Raw genomic sequence first — 11,643 nt, 5'->3', positions numbered from 1 at the left:
AGTTTTTTCCATCTTAGAAAAGCTATACACATTACACAAAGAGTGTTAGGAACAGGGTTTTAACTGAGGCTCATTTTTTTTGCCTCTGGCCCTTCTATGATAGACAATCTGCCCATGGTGATTGCTTATTGTACTTGCATGAAACATTACCTTGTTTAGATTTAAGAGAAGGTTTTGAGCATACACCTTCATCATTTTTCACGGACTTTGTGCACCAGTTTGATATAAAACTCATTTCCAAATCTTTGATACAGCTACTGCATCTTCGATAAGAGAGATTTTCAATTAGTGCTACACTCCTGACACTTGGTGGTAACGATGCGTCACTACACGTTAAAACGGCCTGTATCAAGAACTTCAATCGATTATCTAGATGGATTAATTGATTAATTAACCTGTTTTTCCAGCAGCATATCGTTGTATGTTACCATACTTGTACTATATTATCAGCGTGGCAGCGATTGTTTTGTCGACACAAACGCTAACGGTGCAACTTTCCCTTTAAGAAGTCTGACTGATGCTCAGCGCCCAATCGCGGCGCGTAAACTGAACTTTGTTGTTGTCAGCAGCTACCAGCTAGTTGTAAGATAGCATTAGCCGACCGGTTAGCTAGCAGGACTATATCATCATTCTTATTCGTCCTAGTAAAGAAGTGGAGCCCCGTTGTATTTCGGTTGTGACGGTCAGAACAGCAACAAGTCCCTCTTACCGGGTCAACGAATTTAGGAAAGATGACTTCTGCATTGGTGAGTTTAGCTGCCTGGCACTTGTTACTTCAACCACGGAGCTGAAGTGCGTTTCGTACTGGGGGTTTCACACTGACCACTTTATTAATAGTAAAAGTTAGGAAGAAACAGGAGATTCATAGGAATAAACGATTATTTTTGACATGAAATTGGAACTTTCTCTTGAGCATAATTTACTCTATTCTTAGTCCTACTTGTAACAATTTCACTCTTGTTGTATCTGGCCTCAATGCGGTGTCTCAAGTTATTTCAGACACTGTTTTGATGTAGTGGGTGAATCAGTAATTGCCAGCTCTGTGGATGAAATAGGTCACTCTGAGACTAGGGGGTTAATCATGCCAAAAATATTCATTTTGTGTTTTCAAAAATATCTTAAATGTTGCAAGGCTGTCCATGTGCAATACCGACCCCAGGTTAATCACCTTAGGGTCTACTGAACAACTCCTTCTAAATGATTATTGCAATCTACACATTTACACGTGTAATGAAGATAGCTTGTGGAGGTTGTATGTTAAATAATGTAAAAGTAACTACATTGTCTCACTGCAGTAAATTGTGCTTTGGTGTCTCACTTTCACTTCATGCATGCTGATTATGTGTCATATTTAGGTTGTAGTTAGACATTTGATACGTTTCTTTCAGATTTTCAAGTAATCATGCTTGTTTTTATTAGTAGACAAACACTCAACATAAATCTCAGTAAATTTTTGGGTTAATTTTTTATTTATTTTTGACATAAACAGTGTAAGGTGCACCTGAAACTATTTCTGAAAATGTTCAGCAAATGAGTTGCAGAATGTATATATATATATATATTAATAATATATATATATAGCAACAAGTGAAAGTCATAAGAATGTGTGTACCAAAATTTAGGAGAGAAATCAACTTCAAATCCCAAGGAAAATTGCACGAATAATCAGATAATTGTACAACTCAAAATCATGTTGCCCATGGAGATGATGAGCTAGCAGTACATTGGAGGGAGTCTTAATGGCCAAAACAATTTGAATATTACATTTTAAGAACTTTTTTGGTTATCAAGAGATGAGGATGAAAATTTGTGAATTATCTGCTTTAGCTTTGCAAATAACAACTATTTTCATAATTGATTAATCCGCTGATTATTTTATTGATGGATTGTTTTGTCTATAAAATGCTTGAAAACGGTGAGAAACGCCCATTAATTTCCCACAGACCAATGTGACACCTTTATCTGTTTTGTCTGATCAATTGTCCAGAATCCAAAGATATTCAATTTGCTATCTTTATAAAGAGAAGTATCAAATTCTCATAGAGCTATAAATAGAAAATACATTACATTTCTGCTTAGAAATGGAAAGAAATTAGTATTTGAATAGCAAAATAGTTGACGTATAATTTTATGTAAAGTGACTAATCACTTAAACGACTAACCATTGCACTCTTCTCTGATTACTTTGTGGTGTGACTTTTATTGATTTTCTCCGGAAATGACAGCAATGTGGAACAAACTTCGTCATAGATTTTTTTTAAATGTATTTATTTACATATATAGAATATAAAAACACAAACGCAACTTATAAAAAAGTACAAAGCTTTGATTAAAACGTGAAGGATCCCCGCCTACACAAAATACAATCCATCACATCTTTCCTAAAAATCCCCTTCACTCCACAGTGTTAACTCTCGACGCCATGTTTGTCGAAGTGTCTCATGATAACGCCTAGCTCCAGCTCCACAGTCCCCATGGCTTCGGTTTGCAGTCTGTATCTGTCCGCCCCGTTGTATATGAGGTCCGGGCTGCGGAGCTGTGGTCCTCCGCCGACAAACATTTGTGCCAACTGCTCCTGCCAGGATCCGAGCGGCCTCCAAGTCACACAGCTTATCCGATGATGTCCGGGGCTAGACGGGATGTGGCAGTATCCGTACCCGTACAACTGGCAGCGCCCGAAAGAGTCCTGGTGCCAAACTTGAAGATGAAGCTTCGGCCAGCCTTGAAGTCCCTTTGTCGCGTAGTGCAGATCAATCGGGTGACTCCAGTACGCCATGTCTCCGATTTGGGGTATATCCACCTGGGTCTGACCCTCCTTCAGCCCGGACAGAAGACGCCATGCTCCTCCCGTATGAACTCCCCATTTGCAAAACAGGCTGTTCTGCGGGAACCCACTGGCCCCGACGATCTGGCCGATAATATGCAGCTCTGCCATGTCACAAATGTCCCCTTACACAAATACATGCGGCACCGAAAGTCCTCTTTCTCCGAGTTTAACTGCTAGCTGTGATTAGCTTCACAGCTCTCGTCTCCTTGGTAACTCAGCCTGATTTACTGTGCTGTCGTATACCCTCCGTTTCGCCTCTCAGGCAGCACTTCCTGTCAGGCTGCTTGCACATCCCACATTTTTAAATAGGTTGATAAACACCAAAGCCCAACGTGTGCCATATTAATGTTAGTTTTTACAGTATACGTGAAAAAGAGCTATTTTAATTGGTGGAGGCTCACGGTAGGAACTGGTGCCTGACAAGCTAAGTGCAGGGGATTTTGTCCAGTGTTTGACTTGTTTCCTTGTACGGCATCGTTTATAGAAGAAAACCCGTGAACTGGACACAAAATACTACAACACTTCGTGTTAATTCCTCATAATGAAACACTGAGGATGACTTAGCAGCTTCACTGCTAAACTAAAAACGAGTGTTAATTTGTTGGTTTCTCTAGAGTTTATATCGGCTTTGGATTCTAGAACCAGTACACTGCGAAACAGCGCCGCTCCACGGTTGTAGTGCCTCCAACTTTCACTAGATCTTTTTGTAGCAGAAAATTCACCATACGTTTGAATGCAAAAATTTTGGCCATCCCTGGGCAAATTACAAGAAAAACAGTAATTGTGGCATCTGCAAAAGTTTGTGCACCCTGCTAAGTCAGTACTTTGATACCCCCTTTCGGCAGATATCACATCTTGCAAACACTTTCTAGCCAGCAAAGAGACTTTCTATTCTGGATTCATGAATTTTCCCCCTCTTCCTTGGTAATCACTTCAAGTTGTGAGATATCTTTAGGCTGTTTTGCACACACAGCATGTTTAAAATCTATCCACACATTTTTGTACTAGTCAGGGGACTGTGAGGGCTGCTCCAAAAGTCTCAGCTTGTGCTAAATGTTGTCCAAGCTTTTGCACATGCCATAATTACAATTAGTTAATTTTTTTTCTATTTTTAAGTTCATGAAATAAAAAGTAACAGTGCATTAACAGTCCCTGTCTTCAGTGAAGAAAGACCTATCTTTGAGTGAGCACATACTTTGTTCAGGCGTCCTAATACTTTTGGCTACATAATATATGCAGCTGGATTCACAGTAGCATTTTTATGACAGTTCTCAGTATGTGTATTTTACCAGCATTATTGCATTACTTGCTGACAAACTGTCAATTATGTCACACACCCACACAGTCCAGAAAGAAGTACATAAACAGTTTTTGAGTGTTAAACTCTTAATAAATGATACACAAGGGTGAAGTTTTTTAAATATTGAATGTTTGAATGTTTAATTGTAGAATACTTAACATTTGAAACCAAGTTTTCACTGGCTTTAATATGTCACTGCTGCAAACAATCTCTCTGTCTCTTTGTTCACGTAGTCTGATCCAACCCTAGAGAGACATTTCAAGGGTCACAGGGACACTGTGACAAGTGTGGACTTCAGCTGCAACATGAAACAGATTGGTAATTACTACTACTTCCTTCTCTGTCTTTGTGTTTGTCTGACTGTGGCGTCTGCGTCGCTGTTGTCTTTTTTATTTTGTGTGTATTTTTATTCTGTGTGTTTACTTAATTCACTTGTTCCACTTCCTCCACCAGCCACAGGCTCCATGGACTCCTGTGTGATGATCTGGAACATGAAACCTCAAATGCGAGCGTATCGCTTTGATGGACACAAAGATGCTGTCACCTCTGTTCAGTTTTCTCCCTCTGGCCACCTGGTGGCCTCCGCCTCCAGAGACAAGACTGTACGTCTTTGGGTGCCCAGCATGTAAGTTATCTGTTATCTGTTAGAAAGCCCCCACAAAGGTCAATGATGCTGGCTCATAAAAGCAACAAAACTAGACAGTTTTGCTGAATACAGTTTTTCTACTGCTTCTGCCAGTACGGAGGAAGGCACACATTGCAGAACACCCACTGGGTTTGATTGTTCTCTTAAACTTAAGTGTTGTCTTGGTGTTTGCATGCGTTTACAGGAAGGCTGAGTCAACAGTTTTCAGGGCTCACACGGCTACTGTGCGCAGTGTTAACTTTTCTGGTGATGGACAAACTCTGGTCACAGCCTCTGACGACAAGACCATCAAAGTGTGGATGGTCCACAGGCAAAAGTTCCTGTTCTCTCTAAACCAACACATCAACTGGGTCCGCTGTGCTAAGTACGATGCACACATACACATACACATACAATTATACAATAAGTGTTAACAATTAGTTCTAATTTATTACTGCAGATATTTTGACTTATTCTATTGTTTGTTTTATTTATTGCATTTACATTTGAATATACAAATATTCTATACATTTCTGAATTGTTTTATAGCGTAAATGAATACATGTCATTACCAAAATTGTAGCTGGAGACTTGGCTTATGGCCAGTTTTCAATTTACAATTTAAAATTTTCAATTTTGATTTACAAAAATGTATTTCCTGCAGGTTTTCTCCAGACGATCGTTTGATTGTGTCGTCCAGTGATGATAAGACTATAAAGCTGTGGGACAAGAACAGCAGAGACTGTATTCATTCTTTCTATGAACATGCTGGGTGAGTGTGTGTACATGTGTGTGGGAGAAAGAAATGCAGTAACCAAAAGAGAGCCACCTTTCACCTGGTATTTTTTGTAGAAAGTATAGGATTTATAGCATTATGTACTGTAGGTAATGTAGTGTTTTTTGGTTTGGTGGATGGTGAGCAATATGATCATTTTAGATGATGTCATTGTAGTTGTTTTTTTTTTTTATAAATGCAGAGTGACAAAAAAGATGGCAGGCCCCATAATCATGTGTCCTCTTGTTAAAATTCTGCTGACCAAGGCACTGAACACCTGCTCACTGATTAAAAGCTTCTCCTAAAGCATCAGCTAAAAGCGTCATATGTAGACTGTTTTTGATTTTAGTTGAATTATGTAAAAAATATTCAAAGTAATACATTTTCTTTTATGGATGTGTCAGAGTAAGCACTGTAAAAACTTGACCAAATGCCTAATTTCACTAAATCTCATATGTCCTTTCTCCCAAGTTATGCAAACCATGTGGATTTCCATCCCAGTGGAACTTGCATTGCTGCTGCCAGTACTGACAACTCGGTTAAGGTGTGGGACATCAGATCCCATAAGATGCTACAACACTACCAAGGTAAAGACACCTCAGAAAGGTTACATTGCTTACAATGAAGTCATTTACTACAGCAAAACCACAATTTGCATTCAAACAAAACACATTTGTAGCTTTAATGCAAAGTTGTTATTTGCTTTAATAAATAACAACCACATCGACCTTGAAGACAAGCATTTGCTACATTTTTTTTGTTTCAAGACTTTAAATTAAGCCAATCCCGATACCTTATACCTTATATATTAGGGTTGGATGTATGCTGCTTTTCCCGAACCCAATGGAAGGGCTAATATGGCAACTCTTGACATCCAATACCACCAGCTAAAGTAGAGCCTCACCTTTAAACACAGTGAAGAATGCAGCTGAGGTTTACAACAAATAACTGAAATAACACCAAGATAAAATTAAGCTTTAAAGTTTGTGATTAAAGTGGTAATAAAGATTCATGATTTCTTGCATATTCAATAAAGCAAATGTTGATGCCTTTTTGTTAGTCTGGTACTCAGTCTGATTGTTCTAATCAGCTCTCTTAAATGGATTTAAGCTGTGAGATCTAATAATGGATAATCACATCTGTCTGAGGAGATTGAGCATGAAGATAAAAGCTTTTCCTCTCCTCTCCTCTGCTCTCCCCTTCTCTCCACAGTGCTGCACTTCACATGCTGTAGTTAATTACCTTTTTAGCCAGCCTAAAGTGTTACATTTGTGGTTAAAATGTGGTGCGGTCACTGTTAGATACCCATGAGAATTATTAATATTTGCAAACAATTGCAGATAAATGTTCATAATGTAGGCTTTAAACCTCCCGATTAGAAAATCCTCTGAATACTGCTTCTGTAAGGGGTTATGTATGAATAGTCAGTATGGTGCAGGATGTTTAGTTTTCTTTTAGCCGTCTTAACTTGCTGTTGAGCGGTTAATTCACCTGGCTTTGTGTTTTATTGTAGTGTTTATCCTGCATTGTATCCTTGCATGAACCTAAGCCATATAAGAATGTGTCATAGCATCTTGCAGCCAGCAGAGGGACCATGTTGTTTGTTAAATGTCTGCTGCTGTCCTCATTTGTCTCCACCAAGAACCCATTCACCACATGTTAGAATCATTTCAAGCCTGAGGAACTTTAGATTATTCGGTATAGGCTACTATACTAACGTAAACCTGATGGTAAGCCATTCTCAAGTTACACAGCAACTAGGGTGGCGTGATGTGCAGCAGTGGGATCAAGGCATTCATGCTAGCAAGCATCTGGCCTGCTGAAGTGTCCTTGAGCAAGACAGTGTACTCGTAACAGTAACTGAGGTGCTGGACGTAATCGATCAAGTCCTTTGACTTCCTGTAAAGAGAGGAAACAAGAAAAAAAAAAACGCCCTGCTAGAATCAATAAAGTATAGAATTACTTATGTTTAAGTGTGACCAACAATATATTTTTTTATCTTATATTTGTGATATATAATTCTTACATTAGATTAAATATTTTTAGGGTATTGGACTGTTGCTGGATGCAACAATGCAAGTTTTACAGACCAAAGTATTAATCAAGAAGTAATTTGCAGATTAATCGATAATGAAAAAATCATTAGTTGCAGCCCTCGTCATAATCAATTTAATTGTCATTATTTTGATCTCAATGATGTTTAATGATTCCATGTTATTTCACAGGAGTCTGATGTGGTTTTTACAACTTAAGTCTTAAATTGCAGAAGAATAAACTTCAGTTCAGTCAGTTATAAAGTGTGTGTGTGTGTGTGTGTTTTGTTTGTTTGTTTTCCAGTCCACAGTGGTGTGGTTAACAGCTTGTCTTTCCACACGGCTGGTAATTTCCTCATCACTGCGTCCAGCGATTCCACTGTGAAGATACTGGACCTTGTAGAGGGCAAACTACTGTATACACTGCATGGACACCAGGTAGACACACACAAACACACACATGAGCACACCAATACCATTTACATATCCTGCAGGCCTAACTGCGCAGTTTACCCGGTCATGATCACGATAGGTCATGTCTGTACTCTGCTCTGCTGTTTCTGAGTTTGTGTATTTATTGCCATTTATTTTGTGTGTGTGTGTGTGTTTGTGTCGAGGGTTCAGTGTGGACAGTTATGTGTGACTGTGTTTGACATCTCCTTTGTGCATGTTTGATTCTCTGAAGTGTGTATGTGTGTGAGTGTGTGTGTATGATGCTTTTTTTTGTATGCGGTGTATTTTAGTACTTGCCAGGCGAGCGGGCAGCCCACTCATGATGACTCATCTCAGGGTTGTTGGAAGGAAACAGAACTGTGTTTCTGCCTCCATTCCTCTGGATCCTCTCCTCCTCTTCTTCTCTTTATCCTCCTCTCTGTTTCCGTCCCGTCCTTTTTCTCTGACTTTAACACGCCTCTCTTAATGTCCTCGTGTTCTGGGGATGTTTCAGTGTTGCCACCATCACTTTCCTCTTTTTCTTCTCTATTTGCCCCTACCTCCTCCCTTTCTCCAATGTACTCTCATTTTGGCCGGCTGGACTAGTTGGCCGGACGGCTCGCTGACTGTATCGGTTTGTTTGAACAGCTGATGAACTGGCTTGCTGGCTAGTTGTGGAAATCAGTGGCTTGCCAGTACCACATGTGGTCCGTCTGTTTATCTATGCCTCTGTACACATTGCCTGTCTCTCATTCTTGTCTTTTTTTGTCTGTGTCACCTGTGTTGCTCTCCAGCCATTTGCCAAGACTGTTCTCTTTGTCAAGTAAAAAAACTCATTTTTTTCCCCCCTTCTCTCTTCACACCTCCAAATTTGTCATCTCCTGCGCTGTCTCCGTTTCTGTTGTTGTTCTTTTTGGCTCCGTGATGACTCTGCCAATCTGTTGGTGCTGGGAGCTCACAGGGTGTTAATTGTCTCTCCAATCGCATAGCTAGAGATGGGAGAGACCCCCATCTGTTTGGTTTATGTGTGTTTATGTGTCTGCTTGTATGTGTTCTGCTGTGTTTGTGTGGAGGCCTATGTGCATGTAATGTATGTGAAAACACACAAGGGCTCTGAGGGAGTGTTTTGCTGTTGGATCTGACAAATGTGTTGTTTACCAAGCCTCAGGAGAACCTTACCTGGCTCATGTAAACTTAGGTTAATTTGTCTCTCTGCTTCTCTGTCTAACAACTGACTTTCAAGGTGTGATCCAAAACTTTTTATGTAGTAAGTCTTCAACTCAAGACATAGGCTTTAGCTTTTAAATACCCCATGAAAAAGATGAGATGCTAGTGTTGTTCCATATTTTGCTCTTGCTTGAAAGTGGTTATATGGCGGGACATAATGTCAGGTTAGATTTGATTTTAGAAATCAAAAATGAGGCATGCCAAAATAAAATAGGCACTGAGAGCCTTATTCAACAATGTGTATAAAGTAAATGTCCATATGAACCATTAGAAGCACCATTTAGCAGTGTTTTTAAGGTGGATCCTGTTTGTGTCTCATTCACATACACTACATACGCACATATACTGTATACAGGGTGCAAGCTGGTGACGGAATACACAGTCCCGCCAATGGTTTCATGCTCTTTCAATGATTATCAGTCGGCGGTTGGTGTAACATGCTAAGAAATACACTGCAGTGCACCAATAACAGCAAATTAGAAGCAGACTTCTTGTTAGCAATCGTGGGTGTGAACAATTTGAACCATAGGCATTAAATTCTTCCAGAACTACTTGTTGCAGATCTTTTTTGAGTAAGAAAGATGCATACAGTGTGTTGTGGTGTGAAACAGAATGTAAACTCTGCAGGGTATCCTTAAGAAAACTGGATCCAGTGTACCAAGATGGTTTCTATTCATTCCATTGACATTTGCTACATCTTCAGGCTTTTTCTGCATTTTATGGCCCATAGCACATGTGCGCATAAGTGTTTCTCTGGCTGAGCAGGCCATCATCTTGCACATGAATGGCACAAAAATACAGAAAATATATGACTGGTCATAAGTGTTGAATTATATTGGGCCTAATGATTCAATTAGTGTGTGTGGAACAAGTCTTTCTGATGAAGAGCACATCACTTGTCGTCACTTTGCCTCCTCCATCACTCCTGTTACCAAGGAGTTGGATGAGGGCTAAGACGATAGACATGATTTTATACCCAGGATATCTTTTCTTTATCTGGCTTCACTGGGCCTAACATTCGCCATCCTGGCGTCCTGGATAACATGTACTACAAAGCTGGTTATCAAGTGGCTCAGTTAAATCTCGGTTTTCCTCTCTGGCTACAAGCATGTTCATTTGAAAGAGGCTGAGTTGTTTATTACAAGCAACATTGTCAGAACCATGAATAAACTAGTTAATATGCTATGAAAAGAAACAGTGCCACCTGCAGGTAAATTCAGTTACAGCAACATCCAAAAGGTGGAAATGGTGAAATGTAAACGAACTAGAATATAAATCAATATAAACTAAGGATATACTGTAAATAAGTGCATAAATTATTATTAAGTTTCTTGCTGAGTGAGTATTTTTGCTCTTTTGTCTGATGATGAACAAACTATTATTAACATGTGATGCAGAAAAAAGAAAATTAAAGTAATGTGGGACTGTTCCTGCTGCCAATGCGGAGAAAAGTCTGATGGGGTTTGAGATCTGAATAAAATGTTCATTTATAATCATGGGAAATATTTAACAGTGTGGGGATAATTTTTCAAATATAAGTCATCTAAGGGTTTAGTTTTTATTTCCACTTATTGTCTCCTCACATTATTCTGAGCTGCTGTGATGGAAGGCAAGTGTAAAAGAATCTTTGTTCAATTAAAATGAAGCAATAATAGTTATTGTGTATTTATTAAGTGTGGTAAACTCACTCCCTCTCTCTGTGTTAGACGCTCTGTTTAAAAAGCAGAGTGGACACATGAAAAGACCTAAACAGCAAGATGATTTGACTGATCTTTAAACATATCCATTGGTCTTTATTAGCCTATTTGTCACTTTATTGTAAGCTCTTTTGTTCCTGATGTAGTTGTTCCTGTAGGAATTATGACGCATTTTTCCCAGGAATCTGATTAGCCAGTAGTTGGGCTGTTGACAGGTTAGAATTAGGTGTAATTTACCATGGTGATTTACCCCGATAAGAAATGAACCACCGGCATAACCCTGAAAAGCCAGAGTTAAATCTAAAATTACCTTGCTAACCCACAGTACAGACGTCAAGAGTCAGGCTATGTAATGTGTCAGCGCACACAGATATTGATGTTGATGACGCTTACATGTAAACCTTCAACAAATTACTGCTGTTAATTCCAGTTAAAGGAGAAAAGTAGACCTGCAGTTTTTATTTTTATGAGAGCAGGGCGTTACTGTAAAAATCTGAAAATCTAAGATCAGATTTTATTGGTTGGAATTTTAATATGCTCCTGAGTGCAAAATGTTTAATATGTGTTTACAGCAGGAGAAAAGGGCAGAAATTGAATGAAGAACTAGACAAAATGCATACCTTGAAGCCATAAGAACAGTTGTGTAGTGATGCACTTTGGGGTTGCAACTATTATTTTTATGTTGATTTAATCTGTCAATTATTTTTTGATTAATCAATTAATTGTT

The 11,643-nt window shown here is 39.0% G+C and overlaps 2 protein-coding genes across 2 annotated transcripts in view; one reads left to right on the top strand and one right to left on the bottom strand.

Annotated features, from left to right (window-relative positions):
• The first annotated feature begins 604 nt into the window (after positions 1-604).
• Positions 605-11,643, top strand: part of poc1a (POC1 centriolar protein A) — a 41,295-nt gene continuing 30,256 nt past the window's right edge. Inside the window, exons 1-7 of the mRNA XM_022748258.1 lie at positions 605-746; positions 4,361-4,445; positions 4,581-4,752; positions 4,958-5,137; positions 5,417-5,524; positions 5,999-6,133; positions 11,556-11,562. Of these exons, the coding sequence (XP_022603979.1) occupies positions 732-746; positions 4,361-4,445; positions 4,581-4,752; positions 4,958-5,137; positions 5,417-5,524; positions 5,999-6,133; positions 11,556-11,562 (702 nt within the window). The 5' untranslated portion in view covers positions 605-731. The remainder of the gene's footprint in view (positions 747-4,360; positions 4,446-4,580; positions 4,753-4,957; positions 5,138-5,416; positions 5,525-5,998; positions 6,134-11,555; positions 11,563-11,643) is intronic.
• On the bottom strand, positions 2,286-3,043 carry b9d2 (B9 domain containing 2). Its single transcript, XM_022748257.1, has one exon. The coding sequence runs from the start codon at positions 2,933-2,935 to the stop codon at positions 2,408-2,410; it is 528 nt and encodes a 175-aa protein (XP_022603978.1). The 5' UTR covers positions 2,936-3,043; the 3' UTR covers positions 2,286-2,407.

The sequence above is a fragment of the Seriola dumerili genome, unplaced genomic scaffold, assembly GCF_002260705.1.
Source record: "Seriola dumerili isolate Sdu_G_001 unplaced genomic scaffold, Sdu_1.0 BDQW01000121.1, whole genome shotgun sequence".
In the NCBI taxonomy this organism is placed as follows: Eukaryota; Metazoa; Chordata; class Actinopteri; order Carangiformes; family Carangidae; genus Seriola; species Seriola dumerili.
This window is presented reverse-complemented; position numbering and strand designations above follow the sequence as displayed.

Bases quoted from the DNA above. Each gene is read 5' to 3' on its own strand.
- b9d2 (XM_022748257.1), bottom strand. From the start codon at position 2,935: ATGGCAGAGCTGCATATTATCGGCCAGATCGTCGGGGCCAGTGGGTTC.